General features: G+C 54.1%; 2 protein-coding genes and 1 pseudogene across 3 annotated transcripts; all 3 read right to left on the reverse strand.

Annotated features, from left to right (window-relative positions):
- Nucleotides 1-502: 502 nt before the first annotated feature.
- On the reverse strand, nt 503-6,606 carry LOC309801695 (Golgi-associated RAB2 interactor protein 4-like; the record flags this gene model as incomplete). Its single annotated transcript, XM_082646767.1, has 2 exons — nt 503-557; nt 5,789-6,606. 2 exons carry the CDS (start codon nt 6,604-6,606, stop codon nt 503-505), a joined length of 873 nt encoding a protein of 290 aa, XP_082502893.1.
- Nucleotides 6,607-6,706: 100 nt separating this feature from the next.
- On the reverse strand, nt 6,707-12,179 carry LOC309801696 (Golgi-associated RAB2 interactor protein 4-like; the record flags this gene model as incomplete). Its single annotated transcript, XM_082646768.1, has 2 exons — nt 6,707-6,731; nt 11,362-12,179. 2 exons carry the CDS (start codon nt 12,177-12,179, stop codon nt 6,707-6,709), a joined length of 843 nt encoding a protein of 280 aa, XP_082502894.1.
- A 100-nt stretch (nt 12,180-12,279) lies between these two features.
- Nucleotides 12,280-23,333, reverse strand: LOC309801697 (Golgi-associated RAB2 interactor protein 4-like; annotated as a pseudogene). The gene is made up of 2 exons: nt 22,562-23,333; nt 12,280-12,313 (listed from the first exon to the last, which is right to left on the reverse strand). The product of its transcript is annotated as a Golgi-associated RAB2 interactor protein 4-like (transcript).
- Nucleotides 23,334-24,263: the final 930 nt, after the last annotated feature.

The following is a 24,263-nucleotide window of genomic DNA, read 5'->3' on the forward strand; positions in this document are numbered from 1 at the left end:
AGGGATGTTGTGGCAGTGTCCCCAGTGGCTCTGTTGGTTTTGCTTCCTCCGGGCCCGTCGCTGGCTGTGGCTGCTACGGCCGTGCTCCGCTCTTCAGCGGCAGGAGACTTGATCACTGCCGTGCTCAAAGCACCCGCTGCGGTGCCTCCTGCCACCCCTGCTGTCGCCACCTTTCTCGTTGACTGCGATGCTGACGCTTTGTCGAGCCCTGTAGTAGGTTTTGCTTTCGCAGTGGCCACATCGGGCATGGTATCGGGCTTGTGGGAGTCCAGTTGGATTCCGTGCCCCCCAGCGAAAGCTGCAGGCGTGGCCCCGGCCACCTCAGGGCACGTGTGCAGGCTGCTGACGTTCACCTGGTCCTGATGCCCCTTTCCTTGGAAATCCTCCACGGCCGGTCTCCTCCCGTCCTGCTCCTCCTCGAACACAGGCATGCAGGGCATGTTCCAGACGGGAATGGCATAGGTGTTGCTTTCACTGTCCACTGGTGGTCGCAGGAGGTAAATCAGCTGTTCCCACTCGGCGAAGACGTCTTCCCGCACGTCCAGAGGGGGACACAGCTGCATGTAGAAGTAGCGGCCAGTGGCAAGCTTCACGCGCAGCTGTTGTTTCTCACGATTGTGAGTGGAGATCCTCACGAACTCCAAGGGAAGGAGCCTGGTGAGCTCTAAGCTCTTTGCAGCCTTGTGGCTCTTGCCCTTGGTGGCCTGGCTGCACTCGGCATGCTTTTCACAGCCGGTGGCCCGTTGGGCCAGCAGCATGATGTCTGGGAGCGGGAGGACGGGGCTGGTGGATGTGATGCCCATGGTCACCAGGCCGCCCCAGTTGTGCACGTCAATCGCTTCTCCCCTCTTCATGACCTGGATGAAGTCGCTCTCGAATATCGGCGCGTACTTGAAATGGTCGTATTCGCCCTTGTGCAGTTGCTGCTGCAGATTCCCCGTGGTGGTGTTGAACAGGTCCACCCAGGTGCTGCTCCGGGCCGTGTGATTCGGGAGCAGAGAGTCCCCACTCATGGCTGTCTTTGATCACGACAGGCAGCGCGGTTAAGGCGGCTCCCTGGCTCTTCCCTCCCTCGGCCTCACTGGCAGAAGAGCGAGCTGCGATGCTCCTGCGTCACACACGCGGCCCTGTGGCAGGTCTTCCAAGCCCGCCCCACAGGCCCCCACGTTTGCCTCCGGGTCTCCCAGAGGCAGGGGTGTGGGTAGGGGCCCAGATGATCACAGTTGGGACGCTGTAGGGCGCCTTCAGCCCAGGCTGAATCTCTTCAAGTGTGTCGAGAGGTACGGTAGGCTCCCCCTCCACCTCACCTCACTTCTGCTTCTGGGTTTTTATGTCCCCAAGAGGCTGTGGTGAACTTCCATCCTAGTGAGAGAAGTAACCACTTTGTCAGCCTAACCACCTGGCACAGCCTATTTATCCTCTGATGCCCTTTGTGACCTATCAGTGTCACAAAGCCCTTTGTGACCTATCACTGTCACAGAGCCCTTTGCCTCATCCCCCAGCTGCCCCCTCAGGGCAGGGCCCCCATCCTTCCCCAAACACCCCATTGCCCCCGTGGAGGACAGGCCCATCCTGCCAGGGACTCAGGTGCGTTACCAAAATAAAAATGTCTTCAAGTGGGAAAGTTTTGTGTGGGTCCTTTTTCTTTTCCTCCCCCAAATTCAGCTACTGGATGAAATCTATAGCAATGTAAGATGATGGGATCAATTTGAACCATTTAAGCTCATGGTTTAATTGTATCGAATAGGGCAGAGTTGGCAGTGGCGGTCCTTAGTCTGTCCTTTCATAAAATCTCAGTAAACGTGGACGATGGTGAGTGCCAGTTCCCCTGTGAAGCCTTCCCTAACCCAGAACTCCTTCCCATGCCCCAGACCCCCTCCTCTGAATAGATCCAGTCCCCAAACACACGTCTCTCATTGTATTTGTCACTCAGAGTTGTGATCATGACTCGTGCTGTCCTGTCTCCTCCACCATCTGTGTACCTCTGTGCGGGACCGGGGTGGCACACTGTCTGAAAGTTGTTGCACCGAGGTAGCTCCCTCTCTGCACCATCACCTGCCACCTTGAGCAAGTCCTTCAAATGCTCTGAACTTCCGCTTGCTTATCCGCAAAGTGGAAAGACGTGAGAATCGGAAGGGGGCACACACATTCAAAAACTTTATAAACAGCTAAGGGCTATGCACGTGTTGTTTTTCCCGTAAATTTATTTTATTATTTATTTTTGGCTTCTCTTGTTGGGGAGCACGGGCTCTAGGCGTGCGGGCTTCGGTAGTTGTGGCTCGCAGGCTCTAGAGCACAGGCTCAGTAGTTTTGGTGCACGGGCTTAGTTGCTCCGTGGCATGTGGGATCTTCCTGGACCAGGGCTCGAACTTGGGTCCCCTACGTCGGCAGGCGGATTCTTAACCACTGCTCCACCAGGGAAGTCCCTGTGCACGTGTTTTTAATGCATTTTCTTCCTTCAGACTAGTGTTTCCCTGCACTTGCCTGTGTGGAAATCATCAGATCAAAGGAGTGTGATGTGATCTTTTTGTAATTTCTCCTCCTTGGGTCCAAGGAAAAGCTGGTGGAGAGTAAAGCATTAATTGCGGCTCCCTGCAGCTCCTAGTCTTCTGGGAAACTCTGGGTTAATTCTGGGGTCAGGAACCTTGTTTGGCCAGGGGAAACAGTGCATATGTGTAGGTCTTGGGCTGGCTCCCTTTCTCATCAGTGCTCCCCACCAAGTGCCCACCATTCCGTCCACCAACAGAAGAGACCTCTCCCCAGCCTCCCGTGATGAGGTCTGTGGAAGTCACAAACTGGAGGTCCAATCAACAAGGATGCTCTGACCTAACAAATACTCTCCCTCATGTGAGGTTTAAGGATTTGGTTTTGGAGCCCCAGAAGAAAAAAGTTCCTGCAGATTTGGTGTGGAGAAACCCTTGTGAGCAGGGCATTCAAAAGTTGAATTAGTGGCTGGAGGAGGACTGGATGCTGGACGTTCCAGGAGTGAACGCTGGAATTCCAGGTGGGAGCCTGTTTCTGGCCGCAGCCCGGGTCATGCCAGAGGCTAGAGGTAGAAGCCTGGGAGCCAGACACAGCTCAAGGGTGGACTGGATGCTCTCGAGATAAGGCCAGCTAAGAGCTGTGAGCTCACTGAAGTTCGAAAACCGGCTCCCGGCCCCCACCCCTCCCTCCCCTCAATCTAGTAAAATTGATGCTCATCTCTGTAGTTTTGGAACATGATGGTAAGAATGGTGGTGCCGCGGGTTCTTGTGCTGGTCCTAGCTCAGGCTTGTTTGCTTGCTTCCTTCGCATACTACAGACAGGGCTTTGCATAGAGAAGTGGGCTGGTGGATCACTGTTCTGCAAAGATCCCATTGTGCGACTGCAGCAGGTTACCTTCTCTGAGCCTCAGTGTTCTCATCTGTAAAATAGGCATATCGTTCCTTCTTTTCCTAATAACCAAACAAGTGTTCTTGTACTTTACCTTAAATAAATGTCCTTTAAAGATGCCAAGCCTTTCTGACATCATTTTTGTGCATAAATACAAGTGATTAAAAGAGAAAGGCATTGGCCAATAACTTCATCACAACTGCCACGGTGATTGTAGGACCATCCTGATTTCAGAGTTAGTAAAATGTGAAAACTACAACACCTGTGTACCTACCATCTTGCTTCAGAGACAGAACAATTCCCAGCAGCACTAACAGCCTTGTGTCAACCTCCTTGACCTAGCCTTTCCACCCTAGAGGAAACTGTCCTCCATTTTGTGTTTACTTTTCCCTCAGGTTTACCTACCGTCTTTTTAAACATGGACCCTATGCAATCCGTTGTTTGAGCTTGTTTCAGAATGGTTCCATGAGTGGAACTGTATCCCATTCTTTTGATGTTTTTAAAAACCATGAGAAGTTGATCTATGCTAATGTGTGTAGCTGATTTATTTTTCACTATTGAATATTCCAATCTCATCCTATCCTGCTGTATGAATTCTGCTGATGGAAATTTGGGCTGTTGCCCGTGTTGTGCTGTTAAGTTATTTTTGCTCTAAACATTCTCAGAGTTGTTTCTTAGACCATGTGTGTTTCTCCAGGGTATATACCTGGGCAGGGAACGGCTAAGTCTAGATGAGAGTGCTTGCTGTTCTGATTGCTAGCTAATACTGCCGCCCTTATTTCTGTCCACTGAATAGCCCGAGGGGACATGAGTCCTGTTCTGGCTCTGTTTACAGACCTTCAGGGGGAATAAGCGTTTATAAAAAGAATAGGGGGAGGGATTCCCTGGTGGCGCAGTGGTTGAGAGTCCACCTGAGGATGCAGGGAATATGAGTTCGTGCCCCGGTCCTGGAAGATCCCACAGGCCGCGGAGCGGCTGGGCCCGTTAGCCATGGCCGCTGGGCCTGCGCGTCCGGAGCCTGTGCTCCGTGACGGGAGAGGCCACAACAGTGAGTGGCCCGCGTACCGCAAAAAAAAAAAAAAAAAAAAAGAATAGCGGGATAGTGAAGGAGAGCTTCCCAGACCATAGTCTGACTTTGAGCCATGGCCCTGGGGGCCAAAGCCAGAAAGGAGTGGAAGCCAGATGGAGCAGTGCTGTTGGCGCTGAGCATGCGTGTGAGGTGGGGCTGCCCTTGCCTGGACACTGGGTCTCAGACTGTGGCACAGCTGACATCACAGAATCCACTGTGAGGCTAGGGCTGGGCTTCGGGACCTAGAAATTCAGACAAAACACTGCCTGCGTTCTCAGACTGTATGTTTTTTTTTATTTAAATTGCAGTAAGGAAGCTGAAATGGGCTCTCCAGGGGTATTTCCCAGAGCCCTGGTCCCCTTTGCAGCTCCCAGCTCTAGGTCCTATTGATGGGCTTCAACGGTCACTGGCTCCATGGTCTCAGATGTCACACCGGTGATTTCCAGGCCCTGGCCACTCTCTGCTGTCTCTGTCATGGCCTCCACTCGGGTCCCTTCCACTGGCTCCGCCAGGATGCTCCCATATTTATTTCGTGATGAGGCCACTGTCTTTTTTGTAAGTCTGGCTCTCACATTCCTGAAGAAAGAGCTGATCCTGCTGAGTATGTTGGTGGTGGGACCTGAACGCGCTGGAGATAAGCTCCTGCCCGATTTGTGCGAGGTCTTGGACTCACTGGTGATAGGAGCACGGCTGATGCCTTTGGGAGCAGTGCCCTGCTCGCTGCCCCCCGGGCTGCCGTGGCCTTTGGCCTTTTGGTCCTCTCTAGTGGCTCTGCGGCCGCTTGAGCACGGGCCAGCTGCTTTGGGGATTGTCTTGCTCCCCGCTGCCTTGTGGTGGATTTCCACGGAACTGCAGAGCTTGGGGCTCGTCAGAGCTCTGTCCTCTCCCCAGTGCTCCCTCCTCTCCCTTCTTCCCTTGCGGGCCTGGGACACTCTCTGTGAGCTGCCATCCTGTTCGCTCACTTTGCCTTCCTGTGGCAAGCTTGAGACGAGGGTCCCCTCATCGTCCTTGTCGGCTCTTGCTTTGACAGTCTTGCTGGTAGGTTCTGCTCCGACCACAGTCATGCCGGCCCCTGGGGAGAGGCTGGTGGACGTGCTGGAAGCATACTCTGAATTGTCCTCAGCACCTGCCAAGGCCGTTTTCCCGCTCCTCAGGGATGTTGTGGCAGTGTCCCCAGTGGCTCTGTTGGTTTTGCTTCCTCCGGGCCCGTCGCTGGCTGTGGCTGCTACGGCCGTGCTCCGCTCTTCAGCGGCAGGAGACTTGATCACTGCCGTGCTCAAAGCACCCGCTGCGGTGCCTCCTGCCACCCCTGCTGTCTCCACCTTTGTCGTTGACTGCGATGCTGACGCTTTGTCGAGCTCTGTAGTAGGTTTTGCTTTCGCAGTGGCCACATCGGGCATGGTATCGGGCTTGTGGGAGTCCAGTTGGATTCCGTGCCCCCCAGCAAAAGCTGCAGGCGTGGCCCCGGCCACCTCAGGGCACGTGTGCAGGCTGCTGACGTTCACCTGGTCCTGATGCCCCTTTCCTTGGAAATCCTCCACGGCCGGGCTCCTCCCGTCCTGCTCCTCCTCGAACACAGGCATGCAGGGCATGTCCCAGACGGGAACGGCATAGGTGTTGCTTTCACTGTCCACTGGTGGTCGCAGGAGGTAAATCAGCTGTTCCCACTCGGCGAAGAGGTCTTCCCGCGCGTCCAGAGGGGGACACAGCTGCAGGTAGAAGCAGCGGCCAGTGGCAAGCTTCATGCGCAGCTGCTCTTTCTCACGATTGTGAGTGGAGATCCTCACGAACTCCAAGGGAAGGAGCCTGGTGAGCTCTAAGGTCTTTGCAGCCTTGTGGCTCTTGCCCTTGGTGGCCTGGCTGCGCTCGGCGTGCTTTTCACAGCCGGTGGCCCGTTGGGCCAGCAGCATGATGTCTGGGAGCGGGAGGACGGGGCTGGTGGATGTGATGCCCATGGTCACCAGGCCGCCCCAGTTGTGCACGTCAATCGCTTCTCCCCTCTTCGTGACCTGGATGAAGTCGCTCTCGAATATCGGCGCATACTTGAAATGGTCGTATTCGCCCTTGTGTAGTTGCTGCTGCAGCTTCCCCGTGGTGGTGTTGAACAGGTCCACCCAGGTGCTGCTCCGGGCCGTGTGATACGGGAGCAGAGAGTCCCCACTCATGGCTGTCTTTGATCACGACAGGCAGCGCGGTTAAGGCGGCTCCCTGGCTCTTCCCTCCCTCGGCCTCACTGGCAGAAGAGCGAGCTGCGATGCTCCTGCGTCACACAGGCGGCCCCGTTGCACGTCTTCCAAGCCCGCCCCACAGGCCCCCACGTTTGCCTCCGGGTCTCCCAGAGGCAGGGGTGTGGGTAGGGGCACAGATGATCACAGTTGGGACGCTGTAGGGTGCCTGGAGCCCAGGCTGAATCTCTTCAAGTGTGTCGAGAGGTACGGTAGGCTCCCCCTCCGCCTCACCTCACTTCTGCTTCTGGGTTTTTATCTCCCCAAGAGGCTGTGGTGAACTTCCGTCCTAGTGAGAGAAGTAACCACTTTGTCAGCCTAACCCCCTGGCACAGCCTATTTATCCTCTGAGGCCCTTTCACAAAGCCCTTTGTGACCTATCACTGTCACAGAGCCCTTTGCCTCATCCCCCAGCTGCCCCCTCAGGGCAGGGCCCCCATCCTCTCCCAAACACCCCATTGCCCCCGCGGAGGACAGGCCTATCCTGCCAGGGACTCAGGTGCGTTACCAAAATAAAAATGTCTTCAAGTGGGAAAGTTTTGTGTGGGTCCTTTTTCTTTTCCTCCCCCAAATTCAGCTACTGGATGAAATCTATAGCAATGTAAGACGATGGGATCAATTTGAACCATTTAAGCTCATGGTTTAATTGTATCGAATAGGGCAGAGTTGGCAGTGGCGGTCCTTAGTCTGTCCTTTCATAAAATCTCAGTAAACGTGGACGATGGTGAGTGCCAGTTCCCCTGTGAAGCCTTCCCTAACCCAGAACTCCTTCCCATGCCCCAGACCCCCTCCTCTGAATAGATCCAGTCCCCAAACACACGTCTCTCATTGTATTTGTCACTCAGAGTTGTGATCATGACTCGTGCTGTCCTGTCTCCTCCACCATCTGTGTACCTCTGTGCGGGACCGGGGTGGCACACTGTCTGAAAGTTGTTGCACCGAGGTAGCTCCCTCTCTGCACCATCACCTGCCACCTTGAGCAAGTCCTTCAAATGCTCTGAACTTCCGCTTGCTTATCCGCAATGTGGAAAGACGTGAGAATCAGAAGGGGGCACACACATTCAAGAACTTTATAAACAGCTAAGGGCTATGCACGTGTTGTTTTTCCCGTAAATTTATTTTATTATTTATTTTTGGCTTCTCTTGTTGGGGAGCACGGGCTCTAGGCGTGCGGGCTTCGGTAGTTGTGGCTCGCGGGCTCTAGAGCACAGGCTCAGTAGTTGTGGCGCACGGGCTTAGTTGCTCCGTGGCATGCGGGATCTTCCTGGACCAGGGCTCGAACCCGGGTCCCCTGCGTCGGCAGGCGGATTCTTAACCACTGCGCCACCAGGGAAGTCCCTGTGCACGTGTTTTTAATGCATTTTCTTCCTTCAGACTAGTGTTTCCCTGCACTTGCCTGTGTGGAAATCATCAGATCAAAGGAGTGTGATGTGATCTTTTTGTAATTTCTCCTCCTTGGGTCCAAGGAAAAGCTGGTGGAGAGTAAAGCATTAATTGCGGCTCCCTGCAGCTCCTAGTCTTCTGGGAAACTCTGGGTTAATTCTGGGGTCAGGAACCTTGTTTGGCCAGGGGAAACAGTGCATATGTGTAGGTCTTGGGCTGGCTCCCTTTCTCATCAGTGCTCCCCACCAAGTGCCCACCATTCCGTCCACCAACAGAAGAGACCTCTCCCCAGCCTCCCGTGATGAGGTCTGTGGAAGTCACAAACTGGAGGTCCAATCAACAAGGATGCTCTGACCGAACAAATACTCTCCCTCATGTGAGGTTTAAGGATTTGGTTTTGGAGCCCCAGAAGAAAAAAGTTCCTGCAGATTTGGTGTGGAGAAACCCTTGTGAGCAGGGCATTCAAAAGTTGAATTAGTGGCTGGAGGAGGACTGGATGCTGGACGTTCCAGGAGTGAACGCTGGAATTCCAGGTGGGAGCCTGTTTCTGGCCGCAGCCCGGGTCATGGCAGAGGCTAGAGGTAGAAGCCTGGGAGCCAGACACAGCTCAAGGGTGGACTGGATGCTCTCGAGATAAGGCCAGCTAAGAGCTGTGAGCTCACTGAAGTTCGAAAACCGGCTCCCGGCCCCCACCCCTCCCTCCCCTCAATCTAGTAAAATTGATGCTCATCTCTGTAGTTTTGGAACATGATGGTAAGAATGGTGGTGCCGCGGGTTCTTGTGCTGGTCCTAGCTCAGGCTTGTTTGCTTGCTTCCTTCGCATACTACAGACAGGGCTTTGCATAGAGAAGTGGGCTGGTGGATCACTGTTCTGCAAAGATCCCATTGTGCGACTGCAGCAGGTTACCTTCTCTGAGCCTCAGTGTTCTCATCTGTAAAATAGGCATATCGTTCCTTCTTTTCCTAATAACCAAACAAGTGTTCTTGTACTTTACCTTAAATAAATGTCCTTTAAAGATGCCAAGCCTTTCTGACATCATTTTTGTGCATAAATACAAGTGATTAAAAGAGAAAGGCATTGGCCAATAACTTCATCACAACTGCCACGGTGATTGTAGGACCATCCTGATTTCAGAGTTAGTAAAATGTGAAAACTACAACACCTGTGTACCTACCATCTTGCTTCAGAGACAGAACAATTCCCAGCAGCACTAACAGCCTTGTGTCAACCTCCTTGACCTAGCCTTTCCACCCTAGAGAAAACTGTCCTCCATTTTGTGTTTACTTTTCCCTCAGGTTTAGCTACCGTCTTTTTAAACATGGACCCTATGCAATCCGTTGTTTGAGCTTGTTTCAGAATGGTTCCATGAGTGGAACTGTATCCCATTCTTTTGATGTTTTTAAAAACCATGAGAAGTTGATCTATGCTAATGTGTGTAGCTGATTTATTTTTCACTATTGAATATTCCAATCTCATCCTATCCTGCTGTATGAATTCTGCTGATGGAAATTTGGGCTGTTGCCCGTGTTGTGCTGTTAAGTTATTTTTGCTCTAAACATTCTCAGAGTTGTTTCTTAGACCATGTGTGTTTCTCCAGGGTATATACCTGGGCAGGGAACGGCTAAGTCTAGATGAGAGTGCTTGCTGTTCTGATTGCTAGCTAATACTGCCGCCCTTATTTCTGTCCACTGAATAGCCCGAGGGGACATGAGTCCTGTTCTGGCTCTGTTTACAGACCTTCAGGAGGAATAAGCATTTATAAAAAGAATAGGGGGAGGGATTCCCTGGTGGCGCAGTGGTTGAGAGTCCACCTGAGGATGCAGGGAATATGAGTTCGTGCCCCGGTCCTGGAAGATCCCACAGGCCGCGGAGCGGCTGGGCCCGTGAGCCATGGCCGCTGGGCCTGCGCATCCGGAGCCTGTGCTCCGTGACGGGAGAGGCCACAACACTGAGTGGCCCGCGTACCGCAAAAAAAAAAAAAAAAAAGAATAGCGGGATAGTGAAGGAGAGCTTCCCAGACCATAGTCTGACTTTGAGCCATGGCCCTGGGGGGCAAAGCCAGAAAGGAATGGAAGCCAGATGGAGCAGTGCTGTTGGCGCTGAGCATGCGTGTGAGGTGGGGCTGCCCTTGCCTGGACACTGGGTCTCAGACTGTGGCACAGCTGACATCACAGAATCCACTGTGAGGCTACGGCTGGGCTTCGGGACCTAGAAATTCAGACAAAACACTGCCTGCGTTCTCAGACTGTATGTTTTTTTATTTAAATTGCAGTAAGGAAGCTGAAATGGGCTCTCCAGGGGTATTTCCCAGAGCCCTGGTCCCCTTTGCAGCTCCCAGCTCTAGGTCCTATTGATGGGCTTCAACGGTCACTGGCTCCATGGTCTCAGATGTCACACCGGTGATTTCCAGGCCCTGGCCACTCTCTGCTGTCTCTGTCATGGCCTCCACTCGGGTCCCTTCCACTGGCTCCGCCAGGATGCTCCCATGTTTATTTCGTGATGAGGCCACTGTCTTTTTTGTAAGTCTGGCTCTCACATTCCTGAAGAAAGAGCTGATCCTGCTGAGTATGTTGGTGGTGGGACCTGAACGCGCTGGAGATAAGCTCCTGCCCGATTTGTGCGAGGTCTTGGACTCACTGGTGATAGGAGCACGGCTGATGCCTTTGGGAGCAGCGCCCTGCTCGCTGCCCCCCGGGCTGCCGTGGCCTTTGGCCTTTTGGTCCTCTCTAGTGGCTCTGCGGCCGCCTGAGCACGGGCCAGCTGCTTTGGGGATTGTCTTGCTCCCCGCTGCCTTGTGGTGGCTTTCCACGGAACTGCAGAGCTTGGGGCTCGTCAGAGCTCTGTCCTCTCCCCAGTGCTCCCTCCTCTCCCTTCTTCCCTTGCGGGCCTGGGACACTCTCTGTGAGCTGCCATCCTGTTCGCTCACTTTGCCTTCCTGTGGCAAGCTTGAGACGAGGGTCCCCTCATCGTCCTTGTCGGCTCTTGCTTTGACAGTCTTGCTGGTAGGTTCTGCTCCGACCACAGTCATGCCAGCCCCTGGGGAGAGGCTGGTGGACGTGCTGGAAGCATACTCTGAATTGTTCTCAGCACCTGCCAAGGCCGTTTTCCCGCTCCTCAGGGATGTTGTGGCAGTGTCCCCAGTGGCTCTGTTGGTTTTGCTTCCTCCGGGCCCGTCGCTGGCTGTGGCTGCTACGGCCGTGCTCCGCTCTTCAGTGGCAGGAGACTTGATCACTGCCGTGCTCAAAGCACCCGCTGCGGTGCCTCCTGCCACCCCTGCTGTCTCCACCTTTGTCGTTGACTGCGATGCTGACGCTTTGTCGAGCTCTGTAGTAGGTTTTGCTTTCGCAGTGGCCACATCGGGCATGGTATCGGGCTTGTGGGAGTCCAGTTGGATTCCGTGCCCCCCAGCAAAAGCTGCAGGCGTGGCCCCGGCCACCTCAGGGCACGTGTGCAGGCTGCTGACGTTCACCTGGTCCTGATGCCCCTTTCCTTGGAAATCCTCCACGGCCGGGCTCCTCCCGTCCTGCTCCTCCTCGAACACAGGCATGCAGGGCATGTCCCAGACGGGAACGGCATAGGTGTTGCTTTCACTGTCCACTGGTGGTCGCAGGAGGTAAATCAGCTGTTCCCACTCGGCGAAGAGGTCTTCCCGCGCGTCCAGAGGGGGACACAGCTGCAGGTAGAAGCAGCGGCCAGTGGCAAGCTTCACGCGCAGCTGTTGTTTCTCACGATTGTGAGTGGAGATCCTCACGAACTCCAAGGGAAGGAGCCTGGTGAGCTCTAAGGTCTTTGCAGCCTTGTGGCTCTTGCCCTTGGTGGCCTGGCTGCGCTCGGCGTGCTTTTCACAGCCGGTGGCCCGTTGGGCCAGCAGCATGATGTCTGGGAGCGGGAGGACGGGGCTGGTGGATGTGATGCCCATGGTCACCAGGCCGCCCCAGTTGTGCACGTCAATCGCTTCTCCCCTCTTCGTGACCTGGATGAAGTCGCTCTCGAATATCGGCGCATACTTGAAATGGTCATATTCGCCCTTGTGTAGTTGCTGCTGCAGCTTCCCCGTGGTGGTGTTGAACAGGTCCACCCAGGTGCTGCTCCGGGCCGTGTGATACGGGAGCAGAGAGTCCCCACTCATGGCTGTCTTTGATCACGACAGGCAGCGCGGTTAAGGCGGCTACCTGGCTCTTCCCTCCCTCGGCCTCACTGGCAGAAGAGCGAGCTGCGATGCTCCTGCGTCACACAGGCGGCCCCGTTGCAGGTCTTCCAAGCCTGCCCCACAGGCCACCACGTTTGCCTCCGGGTCTCCCAGAGGCAGGGGTGTGGGTAGGGGAACAGATGATCACAGTTGGGACGCTGTAGGGTGCCTGGAGCCCAGGCTGAATCTCTTCAAGTGTGTCGAGAGGTACGGTAGGCTCCCCCTCCGCCTCACCTCACTTCTGCTTCTGGGTTTTTATCTCCCCAAGAGGCTGTGGTGAACTTCCGTCCTAGTGAGAGAAGTAACCACTTTGTCAGCCTAACCCCCTGGCACAGCCTATTTATCCTCTGAGGCCCTTTCACAAAGCCCTTTGTGACCTATCACTGTCACAGAGCCCTTTGCCTCATCCCCCAGCTGCCCCCTCAGGGCAGGGCCCCCATCCTCTCCCAAACACCCCATTGCCCCCGCGGAGGACAGGCCCATCCTACCAGGGACTCAGGTGCGTTACCAAAATAAAAATGTCTTCAAGTGGGAAAGTTTTGTGTGGGTCCTTTTTCTTTTCCTCCCCCAAATTCAGCTACTGGATGAAATCTATAGCAATGTAAGACGATGGGATCAATTTGAACCATTTAAGCTCATGGTTTAATTGTATCGAATAGGGCAGAGTTGGCAGTGGCGGTCCTTAGTCTGTCCTTTCATAAAATCTCAGTAAACGTGGACGATGGTGAGTGCCAGTTCCCCTGTGAAGCCTTCCCTAACCCAGAACTCCTTCCCATGCCCCAGACCCCCTCCTCTGAATAGATCCAGTCCCCAAACACACGTCTCTCATTGCATTTGTCACTCAGAGTTGTGATCATGACTCGTGCTGTCCTGTCTCCTCCACCATCTGTGTACCTCTGTGCGGGACCGGGGTGGCACACTGTCTGAAAGTTGTTGCACCGAGGTAGCTCCCTCTCTGCACCATCACCTGCCACCTTGAGCAAGTCCTTCAAATGCTCTGAACTTCCGCTTGCTTATCCGCAATGTGGAAAGACGTGAGAATCAGAAGGGGGCACACACATTCAAGAACTTTATAAACAGCTAAGGGCTATGCACGTGTTGTTTTTCCCGTAAATTTATTTTATTATTTATTTTTGGCTTCTCTTGTTGGGGAGCACGGGCTCTAGGCGTGCGGGCTTCGGTAGTTGTGGCTCGCGGGCTCTAGAGCACAGGCTCAGTAGTTGTGGCGCACGGGCTTAGTTGCTCCGTGGCATGCGGGATCTTCCTGGACCAGGGCTCGAACCCGGGTCCCCTGCGTCGGCAGGCGGATTCTTAACCACTGTGCCACCAGGGAAGTCCCTGTGCACGTGTTTTTAATGCATTTTCTTCCTTCAGACTAGTGTTTCCCTGCACTTGCCTGTGTGGAAATCATCACATCAAAGGAGTGTGATGTGATCTTTTTGTAATTTCTCCTCCTTGGGTCCAAGGAAAAGCTGGTGGAGAGTAAAGCATTAATTGCGGCTCCCTGCAGCTCCTAGTCTTCTGGGAAACTCTGGGTTAATTCTGGGGTCAGGAACCTTGTTTGGCCAGGGGAAACAGTGCATATGTGTAGTTCTTGGGCTGGCTCCCTTTCTCATCAGTGCTCCCCACCAAGTGCCCACCATTCCGTCCACCAACAGAAGAGACCTCTCCCCAGCCTCCCGTGATGAGGTCTGTGGAAGTCACAAACTGGAGGTCCAATCAACAAGGATGCTCTGACCTAACAAATACTCTCCCTCATGTGAGGTTTAAGGATTTGGTTTTGGAGCCCCAGAAGAAAAAAGTTCCTGCAGATTTGGTGTGGAGAAACCCTTGTGAGCAGGGCATTCAAAAGTTGAATTAGTGGCTGGAGGAGGACTGGATGCTGGACGTTCCAGGAGTGAACGCTGGAATTCCAGGTGGGAGCCTGTTTCTGGCCGCAGCCCGGGTCATGGCAGAGGCTAGAGGTAGAAGCCTGGGAGCCAGACACAGCTCAAGGGTGGACTGGATGCTCTCGAGATAAGGCCAGCTAAGAGCTGTGAGCTCACTGAAGTTCGAAAACCGGCTCCCGGCCCCCACCCCTCCCTCCCCTCAATCTAGTAAAATTGATGCTCATCTCTGTAGTGTTGGAACATGATGGTAAGGATGGTGGTGCCGCGGGTTCTTGTGCTGGTCCTAGCTCAGGCTTGTTTGCTTGCTTCCTTCGCATACTACAGACAGGGCTTTGCATAGAGAAGTGGGCTGGTGGATAACTGTTCTGCAAAGATCCCATTGTGCGACTGCAGCAGGTTACCTTCTCTGAGCCTCAGTGTTCTCATCTGTAAAATGGGCATATCGTTCCTTCTTTTCCTAATAACCAAACAAGAGTTCTTGTACTTTACCTTAAATAAATGTCCTTTAAAGATGCCAAGCCTTTCTGACATCATTTTTGTGCATAAATACAAGTGATTAAAAGAGAAAGGCATTGGCCAATAACTTCATCACAACTGCCACAGTGATTGTAGGACCATCCTGATTTCAGAGTTAGTAAAATGTGAAAACTACAACACCTGTGTACCTACCATCTTGCTTCAGAGACAGAACAATTCCCAGCAGCACTAACAGCCTTGTGTCAACCTCCTTGACTTAGCCTTTCCACCCTAGAGAAAACTGTCCTCCATTTTGCGTTGACTCTTCCCTCAGGTTTAGCTACCGTTTTTTTAAACATGGACCCTATGCAATCCGTTGTTTGAGCTTGTTTCAGAATGGTTCCATGAGTGGAACTGTATCCCATTCTTCTGATGTTTTTAAAAACCATGAGAAGTTGATCTATGCTAATGTGTGTAGCTCATTTATTTTTCACTATTGAATATTCCAATCTCATCCTATCCTGCTGTATGAATTCTGCTGATGGAAATTTGGGCTGTTGCCCGTGTTGTGCTGTTAAGTTATTTTTGCTCTAAACATTCTCAGAGTTGTTTCTTAGACCATGTGTGTTTCTCCAGGGTATATACCTGGGCAGGGAACGGCTAAGTCTAGATGAGAGTGCTTGCTGTTCTGATTGCTAGCTAATACTGCCGCCCTTATTTCTTTCCACTGAATAGCCCGAGGGGACATGAGTCCTGTTCTGGCTCTGTTTACAGACCTTCAGGGGGAATAAGCGTTTATAAAAAGAATAGGTGGGGGGGGATTCCCTGGTGGCGCAGTGGTTGAGAGTCCACCTGAGGATGCAGGGAACATGAGTTCGTGCCCCGGTCCTGGATGATCCCACAGGCTGCGGAGCGGCTGGGCCCGTGAGCCATGGCCGCTGGGCCTGCGTGTCCGGAGCCTGTGCTCCGTGACGGGAGAGGCCACAACAGTGAGTGGCCCGCGTACCGCAAAAAAAAAAAAAAAAGAGAGAAAGAATAGGGGGATAGAGAAGGAGAGCTTCCAAGACCATAGTCTGACTTTGAGCCATGGCCCTGGGGGGCAAAGCCAGAAAGGAGTGGAAGCCAGATGGAGCAGTGCTGTTGGCGCTGAGCATGCGTGTGAGGTGGGGCTGCCCTTGCCTGGACACTGGGTCTCAGACTGTGGCACAGCTGACATCACAGAATCCACTGTGAGGCTACGGCTGGGCTTCGGGACCTAGAAATTCAGACAAAACACTGCCTGCATTCTCAGACTGTTTAAATTGCAGTAAGGAAGCTGAAATGGGCTCTCCAGGGGTATTTCCCAGAGCCCTGGTCCCCTTTGCAGCTCCCAGCTCTAGGTCCTATTGATGGGCTTCAACGGTCACTGGCTCCGTGATCTCAGATGTCACACCAGTGATTTCCAGGCCCTGGCCACTCTCTGCTGTCTCTGTCATGGCCTCCACTCGGGTCCCTTCCACTGGCTCCGCCAGGATGCTCCCATGTTTATTTCGTGATGAGGCCACTGTCTTTTTTGTAAGTCTGGCTCTCACATTCCTGAAGAAAGAGCTGATCCTGCTGAGTATGTTGGTGGTGGGACCTGAACGCGCTGGAGATAAGCTCCTGCCCGATTTGTGCCAGGTCTTGGACTCACTGGTGATAGGAGCACGGCTGATGCCTTTGGGAGCAGTGCCCTGCACGCTGCCCCCCGGGCTGCCGTGGCCTTTGGCCTTTTGGTCCTCTCTAGTGGCTCTGCGGCCGCCTGAGCACGGGCCAGCTGCTTTGGGGATTGTCTTGCTCCCCGCTGCCTTGTGGTGGCTTTCCACGGAACTGCAGAGCTTGGGGCTCGTCAGAGCTCTGTCCTCTCCCCAGTGCTCCCTCCTCTCCCTTCTTCCCTTGCGGGCCTGGGACACTCTCTGTGAGCTGCCATCCTGTTCGCTCACTTTGCCTTCCTGTGGCAAGCTTGAGACGAGGGTGCCCTCATCGTCCTTGTCGGCTCTTGCTTTGACGGTCTTGCTGGTAGGTTCTGCTCCGACCACAGTCATGCCGGCCCCTGGTGAGAGGCTGGTGGACGTGCTGGAAGCATACTCTGAATTGTTCTCAGCACCTGCCAACGCCGTTTTCCCGCTCCTCAGGGATGTTGTGGCAGTGTCCCCAGTGGCTCTGTTGGTTTTGCTTCCTCCGGGCCCGTCGCTGGCTGTGGCTGCTACGGCCGTGCTCCGCTCTTCAGCGGCAGGAGACTTGATCACTGCCGTGCTCAAAGCACCCGCTGCGGTGTCTCCTGCCACCCCTGCTGTCGCCACCTTTCTCGTTGACTGCGATGCTGACGCTTTGTCGAGCCCTGTAGTAGGTTTTGCTTTCGCAGTGGCCACATCGGGCATGGTATCGGGCTTGTGGGAGTCCAGTTGGATTCCGTGCCCCCCAGCGAAAGCTGCAGGCGTGGCCCCGGCCACCTCAGGGCACGTGTGCAGGCTGCTGACGTTCACCTGGTCCTGATGCCCCTTTCCTTGGAAATCCTCCACGGCCGGTCTCCTCCCGTCCTGCTCCTCCTCGAACACAGGCATGCAGGGCATGTTCCAGACGGGAATGGCATAGGTGTTGCTTTCACTGTCCACTGGTGGTCGCAGGAGGTAAATCAGCTGTTCCCACTCGGCGAAGACGTCTTCCCGCGCGTCCAGAGGGGGACACAGCTGCATGTAGAAGTAGCGGCCAGTGGCAAGCTTCACGCGCAGCTGTTGTTTCTCACGATTGTGAGTGGAGATCCTCACGAACTCCAAGGGAAGGAGCCTGGTGAGCTCTAAGCTCTTTGCAGCCTTGTGGCTCTTGCCCTTGGTGGCCTGGCTGCACTCGGCATGCTTTTCACAGCCGGTGGCCCGTTGGGCCAGCAGCATGATGTCTGGGAGCGGGAGGACGGGGCTGGTGGATGTGATGCCCATGGTCACCAGGCCGCCCCAGTTGTGCACGTCAATCGCTTCTCCCCTCTTCGTGACCTGGATGAAGTCGCTCTCGAATATCGGCGCGTACTTGAAATGGTCGTATTCGCCCTTGTGCAGTTGCTGCTGCAGATTCCCCGTGGTGGTGTTGAACAGGTCCACCCAGGTGCTGCTCCGGGCCGTGTGATTCGGGAGCAGAGAGTCCCCACTCATGGCTGTCTTTGATCACGACAGGCAGCGCGGTTAAGGCGGCTCCCTGGCTCTTCCCTCCCTCGGCCTCACTGGCAGAAGAGCGAGCTGCGATGCTCCTGCGTCACACACGCGGCCCTGTGGCAGGTCTTCCAAGCCCGCCCCACAGGCCCCCACGTTTGCCTCCGGGTCTCCCAGAGGCAGGGGTGTGGGTAGGGGCCCAGATGATCACAGTTGGGACGCTGTAGGGCGCCTTCAGCCCAGGCTGAATCTCTTCAAGTGTGTCGAGAGGTACGGTAGGCTCCCCCTCCACCTCACCTCACTTCTGCTTCTGGGTTTTTATGTCCCCAAGAGGCTGTGGTGAACTTCCATCCTAGTGAGAGAAGTAACCACTTTGTCAGCCTAACCACCTGGCACAGCCTATTTATCCTCTGATGCCCTTTGTGACCTATCAGTGTCACAAAGCCCTTTGTGACCTATCACTGTCACAGAGCCCTTTGCCTCATCCCCCAGCTGCCCCCTCAGGGCAGGGCCCCCATCCTCCCCCAAACACCCCATTGCCCCCGTGGAGGACAGGCCCATCCTGCCAGGGACTCAGGTGCGTTACCAAAATAAAAATGTCTTCAAGTGGGAAAGTTTTGTGTGGGTCCTTTTTCTTTTCCTCCCCCAAATTCAGCTACTGGATGAAATCTATAGCAATGTAAGATGATGGGATCAATTTGAACCATTTAAGCTCATGGTTTAATTGTATCGAATAGGGCAGAGTTGGCAGTGGCGGTCCTTAGTCTGTCCTTTCATAAAATCTCAGTAAACGTGGACGATGGTGAGTGCCAGTTCCCCTGTGAAGCCTTCCCTAACCCAGAACTCCTTCCCATGCCCCAGACCCCCTCCTCTGAATAGATCCAGTCCCCAAACACACGTCTCTCATTGTATTTGTCACTCAGAGTTGTGATCATGACTTGTGCTGTCCTGTCTCCTCCACCATCTGTGTACCTCTGTGCGGGACCGGGGTGGCACACTGTCTGAAAGTTGTTGCACCGAGGTAGCTCCCTCTCTGCACCATCACCTGCCACCTTGAGCAAGTCCTTCAAATGCTCTGAACTTCCGCTTGCTTATCCGCAAAGTGGAAAGACGTGAGAATCGGAAGGGGGCACACACATTCAAGAACTTTATAAACAGCTATGGGCTATGCACGTGTTGTTTTTCCCGTAAATTTATTTTATTATTTATTTTTGGCTTCTCTTGTTGGGGAGCACGGGCTCTAGGCGTGCGGGCTTCGGTAGTTGTGGCTCGCAGGCTGTAGAGCACAGGCTCAGTAGTTTTGGTGCACGGGCTTCGTTGCTCCGTGGCATGTGGGATCTTCCTGGACCAGGGCTCGAACTTGGGTCCCCTGCGTCGGCAGGCGGATTCTTAACCACTGATCCACCAGGGAAGTCACTGTGCACGTGTTTTTAATGCATTTTCTTCCTTCAGACTAGTGTTTCCCTGCACTTGCCTGTGTGGAAATCATCAGATCAAAGGAGTGTGATGTGATCTTTTTGTAATTTCTCCTCCTTGGGTCCAAGGAAAAGCTGGTGGAGAGTAAAGCATTAATTGCGGCTCCCTGCAGCTCCTAGTCTTCTGGGAAACTCTGGGTTAATTCTGGGGTCAGGAACCTTGTTTGGCCAGGGGAAACAGTGCATATGTGTAGGTCTTGGGCTGGCTCCCTTTCTCATCAGTGCTCCCCACCAAGTGCCCACCATTCCGTCCACCAACAGAAGAGACCTCTCCCCAGCCTCCCGTGATGAGGTCTGTGGAAGTCACAAACTGGAGGTCCAATCAACAAGGATGCTCTGACCTAACAAATACTCTCCCTCATGTGAGGTTTAAGGATTTGGTTTTGGAGCCCCAGAAGAAAAAAGTTCCTGCAGATTTGGTGTGGAGAAACCCTTGTGAGCAGGGCATTCAAAAGTTGAATTAGTGGCTGGAGGAGGACTGGATGCTGGACGTTCCAGGAGTGAACGCTGGAATTCCAGGTGGGAGCCTGTTTCTGGCCGCAGCCCGGGTCATGGCAGAGGCTAGAGGTAGAAGCCTGGGAGCCAGACACAGCTCAAGGGTGGACTGGATGCTCTCGAGATAAGGCCAGCTAAGAGCTGTGAGCTCACTGAAGTTCGAAAACCGGCTCCCGGCCCCCACCCCTCCCTCCCCTCAATCTAGTAAAATTGATGCTCATCTCTGTAGTGTTGGAACATGATGGTAAGAATGGTGGTGCCGCGGGTTCTTGTGCTGGTCCTAGCTCAGGCTTGTTTGCTTGCTTCCTTCGCATACTACAGACAGGGCTTTGCATAGAGAAGTGGGCTGGTGGATCACTGTTCTGCAAAGATCCCATTGTGCGACTGCAGCAGGTTACCTTCTCTGAGCCTCAGTGTTCTCATCTGTAAAATAGGCATATCGTTCCTTCTTTTCCTAATAACCAAACAAGTGTTCTTGTACTTTACCTTAAATAAATGTCCTTTAAAGATGCCAAGCCTTTCTGACATCATTTTTGTGCATAAATACAAGTGATTAAAAGAGAAAGGCATTGGCCAATAACTTCATCACAACTGCCACGGTGATTGTAGGACCATCCTGATTTCAGAGTTAGTAAAATGTGAAAACTACAACACCTGTGTACCTACCATCTTGCTTCAGAGACAGAACAATTCCCAGCAGCACTAACAGCCTTGTGTCAACCTCCTTGACCTAGCCTTTCCACCCTAGAGAAAACTGTCCTCCATTTTGTGTTTACTTTTCCCTCAGGTTTACCTACCGTCTTTTTAAACATGGACCCTATGCAATCCGTTGTTTGAGCTTGTTTCAGAATGGTTCCATGAGTGGAACTGTATCCCATTCTTTTGATGTTTTTAAAAACCATGAGAAGTTGATCTATGCTAATGTGTGTAGCTGATTTATTTTTCACTATTGAATATTCCAATCTCATCCTATCCTGCTGTATGAATTCTGCTGATGGAAATTTGGGCTGTTGCCCGTGTTGTGTTGTTAAGTTATTTTTGCTCTAAACATTCTCAGAGTTGTTTCTTAGACCATGTGTGTTTCTCCAGGGTATATACCTGGGCAGGGAACGGCTAAGTCTAGATGAGAGTGCTTGCTGTTCTGATTGCTAGCTAATACTGCCGCCCTTATTTCTGTCCACTGAATAGCCCGAGGGGACATGAGTCCTGTTCTGGCTCTGTTTACAGACCTTCAGGTGGAATAAGCATTTATAAAAAGAATAGGGGGAGGGATTCCCTGGTGGCGCAGTGGTTGAGAGTCCACCTGAGGATGCAGGGAATATGAGTTCGTGCCCCGGTCCTGGAAGATCCCACAGGCCGCGGAGCGGCTGGGCCCGTTAGCCATGGCCGCTGGGCCTGCGCGTCCGGACCCTGTGCTCCGTGACGGGAGAGGCCACAACAGTGAGTGGCCCGCGTACCGCAAAAAAAAAAAAAAAAATGAATAGCGGGATAGTGAAGGAGAGCTTCCCAGACCATAGTCTGACTTTGAGCCATGGCCCTGGGGGGCAAAGCCAGAAAGGAGTGGAAGCCAGATGGAGCAGTGCTGTTGGCGCTGAGCATGCGTGTGAGGTGGGGCTGCCCTTGCCTGGACACTGGGTCTCAGACTGTGGCACAGCTGACATCACAGAATCCACTGTGAAGCTACGGCTGGGCTTCGGGACCTAGAAATTCAGACAAAACACTGCCTGCGTTCTCAGACTGTATGTTTTTTTTATTTAAATTGCAGTAAGGAAGCTGAAATGGGCTCTCCAGGGGTATTTCCCAGAGCCCTGGTCCCCTTTGCAGCTCCCAGCTCTAGGTCCTATTGATGGGCTTCAACGGTCACTGGCTCCATGGTCTCAGATGTCACACCGGTGATTTCCAGGCCCTGGCCACTCTCTGCTGTCTCTGTCATGGCCTCCACTCGGGTCCCTTCCACTGGCTCCGCCAGGATGCTCCCATGTTTATTTCGTGATGAGGCCACTGTCTTTTTTGTAAGTCTGGCTCTCACATTCCTGAAGAAAGAGCTGATCCTGCTGAGTATGTTGGTGGTGGGACCTGAACGCGCTGGAGATAAGCTCCTGCCCGATTTGTGCGAGGTCTTGGACTCACTGGTGATAGGAGCACGGCTGATGCCTTTGGGAGCAGTGCCCTGCTCGCTGCCCCCCGGGCTGCCGTGGCCTTTGGCCTTTTGGTCCTCTCTAGTGGCTCTGCGGCCGCCTGAGCACGGGCCAGCTGCTTTGGGGATTGTCTTGCTCCCCGCTGCCTTGTGGTGGCTTTCCACGGAACTGCAGAGCTTGGGGCTCGTCAGAGCTCTGTCCTCTCCCCAGTGCTCCCTCCTCTCCCTTCTTTCCTTGCGGGCCTGGGACACTCTCTGTGAGCTGCCATCCTGTTCGCTCACTTTGCCTTCCTGTGGCAAGCTTGAGACGAGGGTCCCCTCATCGTCCTTGTCGGCTCTTGCTTTGACAGTCTTGCTGGTAGGTTCTGCTCCGACCACAGTCATGCCGGCCCCTGGGGAGAGGCTGGTGGACGTGCTGGAAGCATACTCTGAATTGTTCTCAGCACCTGCCAACGCCGTTTTCCCGCTCCTCAGGGATGTTGTGGCAGTGTCCCCAGTGGCTCTGTTGGTTTTGCTTCCTCCGGGCCCGTCGCTGGCTGTGGCTGCTACGGCCGTGCTCCGCTCTTCAGCGGCAGGAGACTTGATCACTGCCGTGCTCAAAGCACCCGCTGCAGTGCCTCCTGCCACCCCTGCTGTCTCCACCTTTGTCGTTGACTGCGATGCTGACGCTTTGTCGAGCTCTGTAGTAGGTTTTGCTTTCGCAGTGGACACATCGGGCATGGTATCGGGCTTGTGGGAGTCCAGTTGGATTCCGTGCCCCCCAGCAAAAGCTGCAGGCGTTGCCCCGGCCACCTCAGGGCACGTGTGCAGGCTGCTGACGCCTGGTCCTGATGCCCCTTTCCTTGGAAATCCTCCACGGCCGGGCTCCTCCCGTCCTGCTCCTCCTCGAACACAGGCATGCAGGGCATGTCCCAGACGGGAACGGCATAGGTGTTGCTTTCACTGTCCACTGGTGGTCGCAGGAGGTAAATCAGCTGTTCCCACTCGGCGAAGAGGTCTTCCCGCGCGTCCAGAGGGGGACACAGCTGCAGGTAGAAGCAGCGGCCAGTGGCAAGCTTCACGCGCAGCTGCTCTTTCTCACGATTGTGAGTGGAGATCCTCACGAACTCCAAGGGAAGGAGCCTGGTGAGCTCTAAGGTCTTTGCAGCCTTGTGGCTCTTGCCCTTGGTGGCCTGGCTGCGCTCGGCGTGCTTTTCACAGCCGGTGGCCCGTTGGGCCAGCAGCATGATGTCTGGGAGCGGGAGGACGGGGCTGGTGGATGTGATGCCCATGGTCACCAGGCCGCCCCAGTTGTGCACGTCAATCGCTTCTCCCCTCTTCGTGACCTGGATGAAGTCGCTCTCGAATATCGGCGCATACTTGAAATGGTCGTATTCGCCCTTGTGTAGTTGCTGCTGCAGCTTCCCCGTGGTGGTGTTGAACAGGTCCACCCAGGTGCTGCTCCGGGCCGTGTGATACGGGAGCAGAGAGTCCCCACTCATGGCTGTCTTTGATCACGACAGGCAGCGCGGTTAAGGCGGCTCCCTGGCTCTTCCCTCCCTCGGCCTCACTGGCAGAAGAGCGAGCTGCGATGCTCCTGCGTCACACAGGCGGCCCCGTTGCAGGTCTTCCAAGCCCGCCCCACAGGCCCCCACGTTTGCCTCCGGGTCTCCCAGAGGCAGGGGTGTGTGTAGGGGCACAGATGATCACAGTTGGGACGCTGTAGGGTGCCTGGAGCCCAGGCTGAATCTCTTCAAGTGTGTCGAGAGGTACGGTAGGCTCCCCCTCCGCCTCACCTCACTTCTGCTTCTGGGTTTTTATCTCCCCAAGAGGCTGTGGTGAACTTCCGTCCTAGTGAGAGAAGTAACCACTTTGTCAGCCTAACCCCCTGGCACAGCCTATTTATCCTCTGAGGCCCTTTCACAAAGCCCTTTGTGACCTATCACTGTCACAGAGCCCTTTGCCTCATCCCCCAGCTGCCCCCTCAGGGCAGGGCCCCCATCCTCTCCCAAACACCCCATTGCCCCCGCGGAGGACAGGCCCATCCTGCCAGGGACTCAGGTGCGTTACCAAAATAAAAATGTCTTCAAGTGGGAAAGTTTTGTGTGGGTCCTTTTTCTTTTCCTCCCCCAAATTCAGCTACTGGATGAAATCTATAGCAATGTAAGACGATGGGATCAATTTGAACCATTTAAGCTCATGGTTTAATTGTATCGAATAGGGCAGAGTTGGCAGTGGCGGTCCTTAGTCTGTCCTTTCATAAAATCTCAGTAAACGTGGACGATGGTGAGTGCCAGTTCCCCTGTGAAGCCTTCCCTAACCCAGAACTCCTTCCCATGCCCCAGACCCCCTCCTCTGAATAGATCCAGTCCCCAAACACACGTCTCTCATTGTATTTGTCACTCAGAGTTGTGATCATGACTCGTGCTGTC

Source organism: Mesoplodon mirus (genome assembly GCF_964341445.2).
Source record: "Mesoplodon mirus genome assembly, contig: SUPER_3_unloc_2, whole genome shotgun sequence".
In the NCBI taxonomy this organism is placed as follows: Eukaryota; Metazoa; Chordata; class Mammalia; order Artiodactyla; family Ziphiidae; genus Mesoplodon; species Mesoplodon mirus.